Source organism: Hevea brasiliensis, chromosome 15 (assembly GCF_030052815.1).
Source record: "Hevea brasiliensis isolate MT/VB/25A 57/8 chromosome 15, ASM3005281v1, whole genome shotgun sequence".
In the NCBI taxonomy this organism is placed as follows: Eukaryota; Viridiplantae; Streptophyta; class Magnoliopsida; order Malpighiales; family Euphorbiaceae; genus Hevea; species Hevea brasiliensis.
In genome coordinates this window covers 59,825,803-59,841,840 of record NC_079507.1, presented here as the reverse complement: position 1 = coordinate 59,841,840, position 16,038 = coordinate 59,825,803, and the positions used below count along the sequence as shown (strand labels likewise).

Genomic DNA, 16,038 nt, shown 5'->3' with positions numbered 1-16,038 from the left:
TTTAAGAAAATACTTTTTTTTAATTATAAAGTAAAGTTATTTTATTATAAAAAAAACAAGATGATATAATAAAATTTTATCATTTATTTTATGTGATTTTTTAAATTAATATTTTTTCTTAAAATTCTTAATTATGAAAATTTTATTAACTTAATTGAAAAGGTAAAATTTTTTATGTGAGAGAAAAAATACATATATAATTTTTTTAAAAATCCAATATATATGTAGTAAATTTTATTAAAAAATTAAAGGAACTGATTACTCATTATTATAGTAAATTGCATTAAATTAAAATAATTAATTATATTGCATATAATTCTTATAACAATTATTTTTCTTGCTAGTTAAATTTTTTGTAATTAATTACTTTGAAAAAATATATCAATTTAAAAAATTGTATAAGTTAATTATAAAATTTTATTAAATTATTTTATTTTTCATAATAAATTAATTTTGCTTTTTAATAAAATAAATAAGCGTGTAATACACTAATACTTTATATAGAATTTTAGTTATTATTTAATTGAATAATTCAACTGCCTACCATGAGATTGAAGAGCATAGAACAAAAAGTTCACATTATGTATAGCTGAATAATTTTTTTTTTCAAATGATTCAATGTTTTATTCTCGTAATATATGCATTCAAATATATTTATATTTTAATCACTCATTTTCTTTTAAAAATTTAGTTGGTTGGTAGCTGTGGAGTTTAAGAAATATCTACCTATATATCTACATAAAGCAGAAATATATTCTCAATAGGTTAATATGTATAATTAATTTTCATAGTCTTACCATATGTCGTTTCACGTAAAGATAATATTACTATAATTTATAAAATATAGTTAATTGGCTATAAAATATAATTTATTTAATTTTATTAATATATGCATGCAAAGTGGCAAATTATTTATAAAATATAATTTATTTAATGTTATTAAAATTTTTCTATTATTTATTTATTAATTATTTAATTGTGTTAAATTATAATTAAGTTATTAATTTTTTAATTATATATATATGAAAGTTACAAATTATTTAATGATTACTCTCTTAATACTATAATAAGTAGCTATTATTATAAGGTAAGTTATAATATATTAACATATATTTATTGCATATACATATACATAATTTTATTTTATTTTTCACTTTATTTATATATTTTCATATATTAATATTATTTTTAAGTAAATAAAGATAATATATATATATAAACAGAATAAAACAATATTTTGATATTTAAAAAAATAAAATTAATCACATGATTAAACTAATTTCAAACGATTCAATGTATTTAATTAATATTTTTATTATATTTTTATATTTTTATTATTTTTATTATGAAATTTTTATTAAAAAGTTTAAAAAATTAAAAATTTAATATATATAAAAAATAATAAAAATAAAATATAAAACAATTAATATAAATTTAAGACATTATTTTATTTTAATATATTAAAAAATATATAAATTAAAATTATTTATATATTAAAATTATTAGTAGTCACATAAACAATTTTCTAGTAGTACATCGCTTCGAACCTAATTAATTATCTAATATGAGACCAAATTATTCATACTAAGTAATAATTAATTATTAATTTTAATTATACATGTATGAATGGTCAAATTAATTATATTATATATATGGTGTCTGCTGCCGCCATGTTTTTGTTGGACCTTCATTTTTATTGTGTTATCATCCCTTACAATTTTGCATATAGGTTTTAACTGTGGGCACGATAATGTTGGACTAAATTATTGTCAAATGTTCACACCGACATACGCTTATGTCATGTTGTGGCTCCGCGTGATCTTTATTTATAATTAAAATTATGATATAATGATAAATTAGTATAATTAATTGAAAAATATGAAAATTTTAATTTTAATTTTATTTTTAATAAATAAAAAATATAATTAACATATAAAAACAATTTTATTAAAAATATAAATTAGATTTAAATCCGTCAAACTTCGATTAGATCGAGCATCAAAGAATGTTATACTCAATTGTGATCTTAAAATAGATATGTAATTCATCGATGCGAAATGCATGTTTTGTGTCGCATATTACTTGCCATATAGAAAATTCCGAGGTGAATAAGCTCCAAATAAAGCCTTCCCTCACCAACCACCAAACAGTGCTCTTCCCCACCCCATAGGTTAAGCTCTCAGATTCTTTACTCAATTGCTGCTTGCATGAAAAAAGCTGTGCGTCTTTTCTAGTTCCTTTACGTGAAAATCTATGGGTTCTTATATGATGCCACCATCCTTTTTTGCTTCCCTTCATTTCTCGATACACTTCCCTTCGTTGTCGAGATTTGTAAGGAATCTTTTTCTTTCTTCGTTTGTTTGAAGCTTGATCTTCGTAAAGTACTTACTTTCTATAGCTAGTTTTCGTTTTTTGCTTTAATTCGAAGAAAATGAGGGTGGCAAAGTCTCAGGTGTGGCAACCCTGCAAGAAGAAGAGGTCTTGATGCACAATCTCTAGGGACAGAGAGAGACGGAGGATTTGCATTTTGCAATTTGAAATATTTAATCGAAGGGAATTGCATTTCTAGGTAGAAAAAGTGAGAGTGACCGAGAATTTGGAATCTGTAGGGGAGGATGAAGTCTCGAGGGAGTGCTGCGACTGGCAGTAGGACGCGCGTGGGGATGTACGAGCTGGGAAGGACGCTTGGTGAAGGGACATTTGGCAAGGTGAAGTTTGCTAGGAATACAGAGACCGGAGAGAATGTGGCGATTAAGATTCTCGATAAAGAGAAGATTCTCAAGCATAAAATGATTAGTCAGGTATCGATTAATTTGTAATATGTATCTTACTTCTTTTTCAATGATTTTGTTGATAGTTGTGTTTTACTTCTTTATCAATGATTTTGTTGATAGTGTTTGGTTGTCGAGAAAATGAACTGGGGAAAAAAGGGAAAAGTCAAATTGACGAGGCAGAATCGTCGTTTTGCAATTATGGAGGATAGTTTATTAATTTACTTGCTAGCAGAGTGAGCATTATTCAGTTCAAACTGAATAAATCGAACTGAACCACCTTAATTTGATAATTTAGTTTGATTTTTAATATAATTCGATTCGGTTTGATTTTATATTATAAAATTTCGATTATTTTGGTTTGATTCAGTTTTAAAGAGAAAAAAATTTATTAAACCGAATCGAACTGAACAAGTTTATTAATTTTTAAATTGATTTATTTTTATGAGGAATTTATAAATTATATGTAATTATATATATAAATTATTTAATTTTATTGATTAACGGTTATTACGTTCAAACTAAGGTTAAAATTAGACCAAATAACTTGAAAATAAAGTCTAAATTAAAAAATAAAACCGATCGATTTGAATCGAACCGAATCAAAATAGAGCGATTTGGTTCGATTCGATTTTTCATCAATTTCGATTCTATTCGGTTTCTAAAATATGTAATTCGATTTTCATGATTTAATTCTGTTCAGTTCGATTCGATTCGGTTTGAACCGAATGCTCACCTTACTTACTAGGCTAGACTTGTGTTACCATTGATTGTTTACTTCTTTTTAGGTTAGCCTATTGTTTCCTTTTTTTTTTAATTTTTATTTTTATTATTTAGGAAAAAATACTATTTAGTTCATAAATTTAATAAAACTAACTAATTGGTAAAAAATATGCTATTTAGTCTATTTAGTATTGTGTTTTAACTCCGTTAAATTATTTAGTCCCTCTATCAAATTTTTCATTATTAATATTATTTAAAATACTATTTAGTCTTTTTATTTTAAGAAAATTAATTAGTTAATATTTATATTTTGAAAACACTACTAATTAAACTAATTAGTTGGTCCATATATTTTAAAAATATATTCTATGATAAAAATAAAAATTTTGCTACATGTAGATAAAATTTGAATTCACTTTTTTTTTTTTAATTTTCAAATTCTTTGGACATTATTTTATGTTTTCTTTACTTAGAAATAATTTTCCTTCATTATTTAGAAATTAAGGAAACTGATTAAATTTTTTTGTATAGATAATTTGTACCATTTTTATCAATAAATGAAAACAAAGAGATAATAAAGGGAAAAAGGTGTAAAGGAAAAAAAAAACATAGAAAGAGAAATAAGGTAGGATAAGAAAGAAAGAAGAAGAAGAAGATAAATAATTTTCCTTCATTATTTAGAAATTAAGGAAACTGATTAAATTTTTTTGTATAGATAATTTGTACCATTTTTATCAATAAATGAAAACAAAGAGATAATAAAGGGAAAAAGGTGTAAAGGAAAAAAAAAACATAGAAAGAGAAATAAGGTAGGATAAGAAAGAAAGAAGAAGAAGAAGATTAGGGTAATTTAAGTATAAAAAATAATTATTAGAGTAAGTATTTAACTGAGTCAAATTATAGGGACTAACTAATATATTTTTTTAAAATATAAGAACTAATTAATTAGTTTCACTAAAATAAAGGGACTAAATATAAATTGACCAATATTGACCAATGAAAGAATTGACGCAGGGACTAAACAGTTAAACAGTTTAATGGAAGCAAAATATAGAAACTAAATAGTGTATTTTTTTTTTAAAGTACAAGACTAGATAGTAATTACTCTTCAATTTGACTGGGAAGGAAAAATAAAAGTTCTTTACTTTGAGATCTAAATTTGTTCTATTAATTTGCTTCTTTTGAGAAAAAAAGTAATTTTTTTTTGGTTAAGCTACACAAGTACTGTAGTAAGCAAAATCTGTGATTCATTTTTTATATTGTCAAATACAATAAAAAAAAAAAAGGAAGAGAGAGAGAGAGAGAACAAAATGGCAACTTTAGCTTACTAACCAAATGTATCCTTAGTTTCTATGTATTGAATATTATAATGTGTTCTACCATACTAATGATATATGATCTGTTTTGTTATTAGCATCATTCCTTTTTTAGCTTAACAATTGTCATTTCTTTTTTCTTGTTTTCCCTTTTGCAGATTAAACATGAAATTTCAACAATGAAACTAATTAGACACCCAAATGTGATCCGTATGTATGAGGTTTGAAGGCAATTTACATTTTTCAGTTCTTTTGAACCCTTGTTATTTGTTGTAATAGCGTAGACTCTGATTTGGTTGTTATTCCTTGTGCATTTTCACTTAAAAGGTTCACATTTTTTTTTTGTCATCCACCTTATAGGCCTTAATTTTACGCTACTAATCCAAATGTTAACATTTTATGTTATTTGGTCATATAACTGACTTCCAGTGGTATTGTTGTTGTAGGTGATGGCAAGCAAGACAAAAATATACATTGTTTTGGAATTTATTATTGGCGGTGAACTTTTTGAGAAAATTGTAAGCAGATATGTGATGTGTCAAAACTTCAAAATTGTTGTACAGAGTGTTTAACAACTCTATGTCCTTACTTTTTTTTTTCTTTTTCTTTTTGTGTAATTTCCTTGAGTCAGGCGAGTAGAGGGAGGTTGAAAGAGGATGAAGCAAGAAAGTATTTTCAGCAGCTTATCAATGCTGTAGATTACTGTCATAGCAGAGGCGTGCACCATAGAGACCTAAAGGTTTAAGATTTGACTTTTTATTTCAAATTTGCTATTGATGTTCATCCTTGGAATTTCTTCAGTAGAGTTTTCAAAGCTTTTTGTTATGTAATATTATAATTTTATTGTGGTTTTGAATCGCAGCCTGAAAATCTGCTTCTGGATGCTAGAGGAGTTCTTAAAGTTTCAGATTTTGGATTAAGTGCCCTACCTCAACAAATTCGAGTAAGTGTGAAGACTTCACGGCCTAGATAATTTGCCATTGATTTATCATTATGTAACAGAAAGTGGCAAGGCGGCATGCATGAGCATTTTTCTTACAAAAATGCATAACTAATTATTTTCCATTTGTGATTTAGGAAGATGGGTTACTTCACACAACATGTGGAACACCAAATTATGTTGCTCCTGAGGTCTGCTAGTTTTTTTGGCAAATCTTTCTTTCTTGTCGTATCTACTCTTTATTCTCTTTTTCCATATTAATTGGTGCTTCATTTTTCTAGGTTATAAATAATAAAGGCTATGATGGAGCTAAGGCAGATTTATGGTCATGTGGTGTGATTCTTTTTGTCTTAATGGCTGGTTACTTGCCTTTTGAAGAATCCAACCTTATGGCTCTCTATAAAAAGGTGACTAGTTCCATCATTCCTTGCTGCTTTACATGTGCAGTGTGCATGTGTTTGCACACACAAGCTTTTGAGAGAACTCAACTGAAGTATGTAAAAGATTTATAGTTATATCTTAGCGTCAAAAGCAAGAGTAAATTTTCACTTGATGATGTCTGCTTTGATATCTTTAACTTAGAAAATTTTGGTTTGTGCATGACTTGCATAGACAAGTTTTTCTTAGAAAATAATAGCGTAAAAGATCTACTGAAGTTGGCACATTAATTGTACAAATGAACTTGAGAGAGCTTCCAAATTAGCCGATCACAAGCTGGTTGTTCTGATCACTTGTCTAGTATACTTTGTTATAAAGTTCTTACCGGCTGTTCATTATTGAAATAGCAATGGGAGAGTAACTGGCAGGTTCATATCTTATTCTCTGGTATTGTAAAATGGGAACTGATCAAAGTTGGGAATTGGGAACCTATGTGCATGTATGCTCTGTTCTTACCATGATTTAATTTTATTATATGGTTCCTATGTGATTACAGATATTTAAGGCTGACTTCACATGTCCTCCATGGTTCTCATCAAGTGCAAAGAAACTTATCAAAAGAATTCTGGATCCTAATCCTTTGACAGTATGCTCCCCTTGCTCATTCTCTTATATATATGTGTATGCATTTGTGTGTCTCTTAATTTACGGAAAGAATGCATCACTGAATTATGATGCATGCTAATGGAATGCAACAGCGTATTACTATTGCTGAGTTAATTGAAACTGAGTGGCTTAAGAAAGGATATAAGCCGCCTATTTTTGAACAAGCTGAAGTTAATCTTGATGATGTGAGCTCTTTCTTCAATGAATCAGGGGTAAGATTGTTGGGTTTTGGTTTTGTATCTTTTTATTTTGCTCCTGATATGTGCTTGATTTTTCTCTCGGTCAACAGGATTGCCATAACCTTGTTGTGGAGAGGCAAGATGCTCCAACAGGGCCTGCAGCACCTATAACTATGAACGCGTTTGAACTTATCTCTACGTCTCAGGGTCTCAACCTAAGTAGTCTTTTTGAGAAACAAATGGTATATCTTGTGCTGATTTCTTCTTTCTTTTTTGTTTTTAAAATTTTTTAATACAAGCAGATTTTGAAATGGTCTCAATTTTTGACAAAGTATGCAGATTGTTCTAATGCCCATTGATCAGTAGATTTGAAATTTAAGCATGTTGTAAATCATATGCCTGTTGTGAGAGCTAATATTTATTTGTAACCCCACATCCCCCATCTGTTCCAATAAGAAAAAGAAATAGAAAATCCAATTATTTGCTGGACCGAACAGCCTATGAACTGTTGTGCCTCATAGTGCATGTTACTCAATAATTCAATAGATTGATGAGCCATACATTTTTGTATATGTAGTCATTATCTGAGGTATTCATGAAAACAAACTTAACAGAGTTTTCTTTTCCTTTGTTGACCAGGGACTTGTAAAACGGGAAACTAGATTTACATCCAAATGTTCAGCTAATGAAATAATCTCAAAAATTGAAGAAGCTGTGATGCCTCTGGGTTTTGAAGTCAAGAAAAATAACTTCAAGGTTTCATTATATTCTCTTTGAAATCTTACTAATGATGACTTAGATGGATTATCTAGGGCATGAGTCTGGATTTTTGCCTTGAACTTTATTCTTTTTGCAATGGAGTCCCTAAATAATAGTGCCATACATAAAATAATAAAACTGTTGACAGTTCATACATTTCCCTCACATGAGCCTCTGATGTTGACTGTTAATGGATGTGCTCAAGTGTCAAAAGAATTGCTGACATTTCTTGCAGGTACTGTGATAGATAAAGGAAAACTCAGAACCAGAAATTACACGAAAAAACAGAACAAGGAATGATAGCAGGAAGAAGATTTAGATTTTATTCAAAATACCCAAATGGATCCAGGTGGATACAAAACACTAAGATCTCTCTTAGACCCCAGCAGTAAGGAACTAATAATACTGCCCCCAGGCTAAAAGATAGCTGGAAGAAACATTACAATTCAGATCATCCGCTCTCTCAGCTAATCCTTTCCTATTTAAAACTACCCTTGCTGCTTTTTCTCATGCCTTCAGAAATTACTCTAACAGAATGGAGCTGAGCTGGCTCTCTTCCTGTCCTTTTTGTATCTTTTTTGCTTCTTCTAGAATATACCCTTTGGCTCTTCTTTTCCCTTCCTCTTGGTTCTGCTGTAGCATTTTCTGCATCATACTGCCACTGAAGAATCCCTTAGAAGTGGATCCCAGTTAATGTGGTCTAAAGAAATTCTTTTTATTAATCTATTATTATTGGCAGATCCATTTGCTATAGGAGTTATTTCTTAGCACCCAAAGATAGGATTTAGGTGAATGGAAGTGGAAGGTGATCGCTATCTTTATTGTTTTAATGCTTGTTTTCATGAAAGTGAACTGTTTACAGTAAGAGCTTGATAACCATTAGTTGTGTGATGCTTTTTAGTTGGTGTACAGTAAGATGAAATTGAGAAGAAACTGAATATGTTCAGAAATTGAGCTGTTTTCTCATGGCTCAACTGTTAGATTTTTAATTCTGAGCCATTCTTCTGTTTCTAATCTCAGATGAAGCTTCAAGGAGAGAAGAGTGGGCGTAAGGGTCATTTATCTATTGCAACAGAAGTATGTCTTGAGGATGATCTGTGATGGCAAATGGTTTTTTTATCGCATTAAGATTATTCTTTTAAACATTCTCTCTTTTATTTTATTTTTTTTTCCTCCAGATCTTTGAGGTGGCACCCTCTTTTTATATGGTTGAGCTTCGCAAATCTGGTGGAGATACCCTAGAATTTCACAAGGTAGGTATTACAATGTTGGGCTTGAGTGGCATCTGATTAAAGGAGATACAAGAATATGTTAAATATAAAAGAAACCGTGCTTTGACATCAATTAGGTGACTGCCGGTGTAGCTAGATCATGTCCGCTAGATTTTTGTTGTTGTTTTTAAGAAGAGAAAACAAAAGACTAATAAGCTATAAATATGTTACCATGCTGAGTTGAATAAGATGCAAAATGATTTATAGGCTTTCTGGGCTATGTATGCTCTTGATTCTTGAACAATCAGCCAAAGTTTACTCTTTGATTATCTGGTCTTCCTGGATGGATTGAGTGGGCCAGACAAAAAGAATCGTCTCTAGCCTAACATGTTTGTTTAATTAATCCTTTTTTGTGGAATATTTTTCATTTTTTGAAGAGACAAAATCACATTCTTCTAATATTATCAGCTCTAATTTTGAAATCAATTGGCTTGACTTGCAGTTCTACAAGAACCTGTCAACTGGACTAAAAGATATTGTTTGGAAGACAGTTGAATAAGAAAAGGAAGAAGAAAAGGTGCAGATAAATGGTGAGTATCTGTTAACAGTTTTATGTGCATTTTTTTACATATCCATACAACAAATTTTATGCATAGGCAGAAATGGGGCTGAAAACTGGGGTTCTGGGCAGTGGGCACTTAATTTTGCATGTTTTGCATGTGGTAATTGTTACAATTAGACTTTAATGCAATTGGAAGTTTGTGCAGAAACTTAGTAGTAGACTATATTTTTACAACACTATATCAACCTGCCAACGGATGTGTAACTTGATTGATATTTGACCTTTTATGTGACATCAAAAAGCGAGGAAAAGTTTTTAGGACCATTAGTGAAGAAAATTGGCTTAAATAAACCTTTTGAAAGGTTAAAGACGACATAATGTTGTGTTTCACTACCATTTATTATTTTCTTTTCCTAGATGCTTTTGCTCCACCCTAATACTGTGCATGGACAATCGAGAAAATTTATTCTGGGTTTCTTTTTCATTCAGGTGCTGCTGTGGTACTGGCATGAGTTGCGTAGAGCCGTAGGGCAGCTCTTCTCCATATGGATTATTCAAAGATATTGTTATCTAGCTCGTAGTGTTGATACATATTGTTCCAAAAAGGATCAAACTTCTGTTTTATTTTGCCTTAGCTGGAACTTTGTTATCAAGAACTTAGTCATGTTTGCCTTGGCTTAGCTTGAAGCATTCTTCATACCTTGGGAGAAAATAGATAAATATATTCTGATTTGCGAAGAAGCGCTCTCCCTTTCCCTCCCTCATCATTTTCCATGGTTTCATCCCTGCGTATTCTCTTAAAAATTTTAGTATGTTTAGAGATTTTCTTTTTGTGCAAGCAGGTAGGAGTGCAAATATATCTTCGTCATCTTTTCTAATTAATTTAATGTTATTGCTAGAGGTAATTATTGATTGCAAATAGTTTACTGGCCTACATTTTATTTATTTTTTATTTATCTATTTATGTATAATCTATCTATAATATATATAAGCTAGTAGACAGCACTGCAGATCCTCCGTATCTCCCCGGCAGATCCAGTGAGAGGATCAGTGTCTCCCATTTTGATCATGGCAGAAGCAAAGTCGGAGCTAAGTTGTAGGGCTCTTGCTATGTTATGGGATAATGTTGTCAGTGGAACCTCCACTAAATAGGACTTGTTCTGCTTCAAGAAGACCTTTCTTTTGCACTAAATTCTTGAAGTAATTATTGCCAAAAGAATTGGGTGTGACCAAATCAAGTGGAGCCAAAGTTGTATCGCCACCAATAGTTGGAAAGCGACGCTGTTGATAGCTTGCAAATCCAGCATCAATATTGGTGCCATTGCAGTATGCTCCATCCCAAAACGTAAAGGACTGAGCTCGCTCACGAGTGTGGGAACCTGGATTTCAAGAATTATTTAGCATTCTCAGCATAAAATAGCAAATTGACTAAAGATAATATGTAATTAATTGATACCTAAATTCAGGTCCAACCTGACAAAGCAACCATGTCTGTTGCAGTAAGGCTTTTACTCTGAAAGCGAGAACATGGCAGTTTTCTGTTGGCTAAAGTTTCGACTTGCTGTAGTGGAGTCTCATCCTCCAAGCTTCACTATCCACCTGATATTTATGGAAATATATCGTGAATGGTTCTGTTGCTAGATATATAAATTGAGAAAGAAAACAGATTAGATATGCTTACATATTCAGACGCATCCCTTGCTGGCGCTGCTATGATATATGCAGTGTCTAGAAGGTACAATTTCAATCAATGTTACTATTTTAGGATCAAATAATATGTGATATTTTATTAATTGAATGTTAGGTTACTCTATAATAGAATATAAAGAAAATATATGAACTAACAATAAGGAACACTCAGTTTTAAATTTTGAATGTTCGGCTTGTCTTGAAGGACTGGACTTGTATTGAACTTACTCATCAATGAATTTTATCTTTGATAAAAAAAAAAAAAAAAAAAACATATATGCGTCTAAAGATTAAATAACAATATAATTTTAAATATTCAACATGGAAAAATACAATTAATGAAATGAATTACAAGCGGAAATGAGTAAAAGAATGACACACATTTGTTTTACACTTGGTGCAAATTATAAAGAATGAACAAATTGGTCGAGAAGAACATAAAACTAGTTCACAGCACTGCAAATCCTCCTTATTTCCCCAGCGGTTCCTGTGAGAGGCTCAATATTTCCCATTTTGATCATGGCAGAAGCAAAGTCAGAGCTAAAAGCTGCGCGACTTCTGCTATATTCTGAGACAATACCGTCTGTTGAACCTCCACTAAAAAGAATTTGATCAGATTCGAGAAGACCTTTCCTTTGTATTAGATTCTTGAAATAATTGTTGTCAAAAGAATTGGGTGTGACCAAATCAAGGGGAGCCAAATTTGAATCACCGCCAACAGCTGGACAGCCACGCCGGCGAGTGCTAGCAAATCCAGCGTCAATAGTGACATTGTTGTATATCCTATCGCGGAATGTAACGCATTGAGCTTGACCTAGAGTATGAGAACCTGCAACAGGAAATGAAAAATACTTTAGCATAAATGCTATAAGCCAAGAATTATTTTGCTGTCACTTAAAAGGCTTGTTGCTTGTTAGATAAGGATATACCTGACAAGGCAACCATATCCCTTGCACTGAGGCCTTTACTTTGAAAGCGAGATATAAGTCTGTCCAGGCCATCTGTAAAACTTGGCAGTTCACTATTGGCTAGTGTTCTACTAGCAGTAGTTGAGTCTCTTCTTCCAAGCATCACTGTCCAAGATGGACCTCCCACCTGATATTTTTTGAAAAATGTGAAAAAAAAAATTAATAAACTAGAACTTGAGAAGAGTGACATCTGAAACAAGTTATATTGAATATGCTTACATATGCGGATGCATCTCTTGCAGCTACAGCGAGGATATCTGCACAAGATACCACTCCAGGGCATATCTTCTCTACTTCAGATTTTGCTTTTTCAATGACTCGATAGCCTCTGGCGGAATCTTTATTGGGAACTGCCGTCTGTTCACTCTCGATAGATGGAGTCTCTTCGAGTAAGATTGAGGCATCACAACCCTGCAAGTTCAAGAATTCATGAAGCAATGCTCATAGAATAATATATTAGTCATACGTATATGGCAGGAGAAAAGAGACCGATATATAATACCTGAACAAAGCAATCGTGGAAGTGTAGGCGAATGAGAGAAGCTGCCATTCTTCGTTCTGCTGCAATTGAATTCCTTATGGAAGTGCGGATGGTACTGAGTGCATTTGGACAAGAATTTTTGTAAAATGTAGAGGTGAGTTGAGCCTTGCAAGCGGTGTGCAAGAGCAGCAACACAAACATGAAGGCTGCTGCTTTTGCAGGAGATGTCAAAATATTATAATGAATTGAAGTTGCCATTTTCTTTTGTTTTCTCAAGATCAAGAACAAGCTACACAAGTCTTTAAACAAATGGAACAGCTTTTGAAAGGCTACGAACACTAACAAAAGAATCAAGAAATGATACAATAGATGAAGAAATTATACGAGGGTGACTACCTTATATAGAGGAAAAGGTCAGCGCATCAGGGTTTGTCTAGGTCTCTATTTTGAGCCACCGCGCGCAGCCGCTGTCATCTTTCTTTATTATGACCGGCTCCTATTCTCCCACTTGCTCATGGGCTTGTGTGCCATTGTGGTCGAAGGTATGTTAATTAAATGATTGAACGGGGGAAAATTTTATCTATTCATAGTTATCATGACGTGAAATTTATTTAATTTTATAAAAAAATTATTTAAATTTTAAATATAAACATATAAATTATATTATTTTTAAAATTTATGATAAATTAAATTTAAGTAATTTTTTATATAAAAAATTTATTTTATATATATTATATTTTAAATTTATAATAAATCAAATTAAAAAAAAAAAACAAATCAGTTATAATTAAAAGGGAAATTAGCTAGTAGGTATAATTGAGCCAGTAGTAATTAATTAAGTTAAGATAATTTGGCATTACTCCCACTAATTTACCTAAACACTTAGCAAATAATGCTTTGATACTGTGTGAAATCTAATCATGTTGATGGTCAAATAAAATTAAAGGTGTTGTGGACCGCTTGGAGCTTGCATGGCCTTCATGACTCGGCAACCATGGCAGCCCAGACTTTTCTTTTTTCATTTTTTTTTAATTATTAGTTTATTACTACACTATGCGAAAAGTCAGAATCAGAGGTTCATGGTAATCAATAATTAGTAATTAAAATAAAATTTATAAAAGTTTTTTATAATTATAATATCAAAATATCAATCACTCAGTAAGGGCTGATGGATTTTGCATCGGTAGTGATAATCTTTAGCTAAGGCATAGGATTCCAATCCATCTCATTGCCTGATGCCGTGCATTTCAGGCTGTCCACCTTCAATTAAAAGTTCTGTTGACATGTGGGTTGGGGTCTTTACAGGTTCACATGTTGCATCTGTTGGTCAATAGCTCTCTTCGGCATTATGCTTAGGATGGAATGATTCTTGATTTGGATGGTGAAACTCTTGGCATGAATCTGTCAAAGATAATTGGCTACAGAGGCCTTTTCGTGGGTGATGAGCTACGAGACAAGTGTGCAAGCTTCTCTCAAGAACCAATTCTAGTCTGAAAAAATGAATGCATAGCAATTTTTGGAAATGTATTCCTGAGTTCAATTGCTGTTTTGGTTAAGAGGATTTTGAGCTCTTGGTTTGGGAAATTGGATTTTACTTGTTAACAGAGGCTTAATCTTGGAGTTTTTTCTCCTTTCCCCTTAAATCTATTTTTAATAATATAAAAATTTTTTTACAGCATTATACCAATCCTGCAAATCAGGATCTTTCAAAAGATTTCGATGAAATTTTTTATGCCATGCAAAAGCTGCATGGCATTGATCATATCAGTCATGAATAACAAATTTCAAGTTAAAAAAAAATTAATTATACATATACATAAGTTTAATAATTAGTTAAAAAAAATTATTTAAACTCATTCATCATACACCTGAAATACAAATATATGAATTCAACCTATTTTATATATGAGTCACATCATATATATTATATTTTAAATTCATTATAAATCACATCTTTTCTCAAATTTAGATTTTATTTTGTTTAAGTTTCATACTTTCTAACAAGTTTACTTTTCAAGAAGGAACTTACTCCATTAGGTAAATAAATTACTTTCTACAAAGTAAAGAAAGTGTCATTAAAATAAAATGTCGATCAAATAAATTAAATTTATTAATTTCTTAAAAACATAAATTTTTTTAGTGAACTTACCTTAACCAAACAACTTCGTAGAATTAATTACAACCAAATACTGATTGAAAAAATTAACTTGCCATATATCATTGCCCTGGAATTATAGAAACTTAAAGCATCATCTCTAAGCTACATGCTATTAGATATGATTTGATACGTGTTTAAACAGAAATTAAATTGTGATTTGATATGTGTTCAAATAGAAATTAAATTGTGATGAAACTAAGAAATTTTAAATTTAAATAGAATTATTTTGAATCAAATAAAAATTCAGTTTTATCAATTTGATCGATTTAGTCTAATTTTGAATGAAAATCAAACTTTTCACTTTTTAATAAAATAAAATGTATTTTTCAAAGGCCAAAAACAAGAAAAGATAATTATTTAGGCACTTTCTATGCGACTATACCTTTGGTCACAAATGGTTAAGCTGAAGGAAGTGGGATATTACTGGGCTTTTGTAAGGCTGGGCTCTCCATCTCCGCTCTACACCCATTGCCACGTTGGTTGCTACACGTCTTCTTCTTATCCCTGCAGTCTTCTGATCACATCGTTTATTTATGATTCCAGCATTCTTGCTCAAATCTTCAAGCAGAGAGCCTATGTGTGGTGTTGATCGCCTTCACCGTCGTTACTGGTGGCTTGGTGCTCTCCCAGTCTCAGGTGCTTATATTTTAAGCACATTTGTACACTGTATTACTTTAAATAAATGATATTAATGATTATATATTCTTGATGCCCGTTGTATCTCTATTTTGGTTAGGTTTACTGGTGTATTTAAGTTGGGTAAAATGAAAAAAACCCATTGGTTGGAATTTTGTAGTATTTTTCATTTTTTATTAAAATTATTTTGTCTATAAAATATATATATATATATTGATTTCAATAATAAAATATAATAAATTAATAATTATATATTTATTTTAATGATAATATAAACTACAAATATATTTTTATTAATCATTTTATATGTTATAATAATAATTAAATATAATTTTATCAAATACTTAATATAAATAAATTATAATCAATTATTTGTCATCGGCTCCTGAATAGCTATCTAACTGGCAACTTACTGGCCAATTCCAATTCCTCTATGGAACTTGCTCTAGTTCTTTCATTGCAGCGACTTACTGGCCAATAGTAATTACAGATTTCTATTTTTATAATTCTGAATGACATTTTTTATTAATTTAAAATTAAAAATTTGTAAGAATTTAATTTAATTTTTTCATTAATTTTCATATTTAAAATATATAAATGA

General features: G+C 30.4%; 2 protein-coding genes across 2 annotated transcripts; one reads left to right on the top strand and one right to left on the bottom strand.

The window, feature by feature from the left end:
* Nucleotides 1-2,069: 2,069 nt before the first annotated feature.
* Nucleotides 2,070-7,000, top strand: LOC110635580 (CBL-interacting protein kinase 23-like). Its single transcript, XM_058136069.1, has 8 exons — nucleotides 2,070-2,801; nucleotides 4,969-5,031; nucleotides 5,257-5,328; nucleotides 5,442-5,549; nucleotides 5,673-5,753; nucleotides 5,888-5,941; nucleotides 6,032-6,157; nucleotides 6,685-7,000. Exons 1-8 carry the CDS (start codon nucleotides 2,616-2,618, stop codon nucleotides 6,871-6,873), a joined length of 879 nt encoding a protein of 292 aa, XP_057992052.1. The 5' UTR covers nucleotides 2,070-2,615; the 3' UTR covers nucleotides 6,874-7,000.
* A 4,484-nt stretch (nucleotides 7,001-11,484) lies between these two features.
* LOC110635585 (lignin-forming anionic peroxidase) lies at nucleotides 11,485-13,020 on the bottom strand. The gene is made up of 4 exons (XM_021784978.2): nucleotides 12,665-13,020; nucleotides 12,382-12,573; nucleotides 12,124-12,289; nucleotides 11,485-12,023 (listed from the first exon to the last, which is right to left on the bottom strand). The coding sequence occupies exons 1-4, from the start codon at nucleotides 12,899-12,901 to the stop codon at nucleotides 11,638-11,640; spliced, it is 981 nt and encodes a 326-aa protein (XP_021640670.2). The 5' UTR covers nucleotides 12,902-13,020; the 3' UTR covers nucleotides 11,485-11,637.
* Between the last annotated feature and the right edge of the window lie 3,018 nt (nucleotides 13,021-16,038).

Bases quoted from the DNA above. Each gene is read 5' to 3' on its own strand.
- LOC110635580 (XM_058136069.1), top strand. From the start codon at position 2,616: ATGAAGTCTCGAGGGAGTGCTGCGACTGGCAGTAGGACGCGCGTGGGG. The intron at 5,550-5,672 runs GTTTAAGATTTG...TTTGAATCGCAG, and splicing joins TGCACCATAGAGACCTAAAG to CCTGAAAATCTGCTTCTGGA. The intron at 5,754-5,887 runs GTAAGTGTGAAG...TTTGTGATTTAG, and splicing joins CCCTACCTCAACAAATTCGA to GAAGATGGGTTACTTCACAC.
- LOC110635585 (XM_021784978.2), bottom strand. From the start codon at position 12,901: ATGGCAACTTCAATTCATTATAATATTTTGACATCTCCTGCAAAAGCA. The intron at 12,290-12,381 runs GTAAGCATATTC...AAAAAATATCAG, and splicing joins CAAGAGATGCATCCGCATAT to GTGGGAGGTCCATCTTGGAC. The intron at 12,024-12,123 runs GTATATCCTTAT...TTCCTGTTGCAG, and splicing joins GGATATGGTTGCCTTGTCAG to GTTCTCATACTCTAGGTCAA.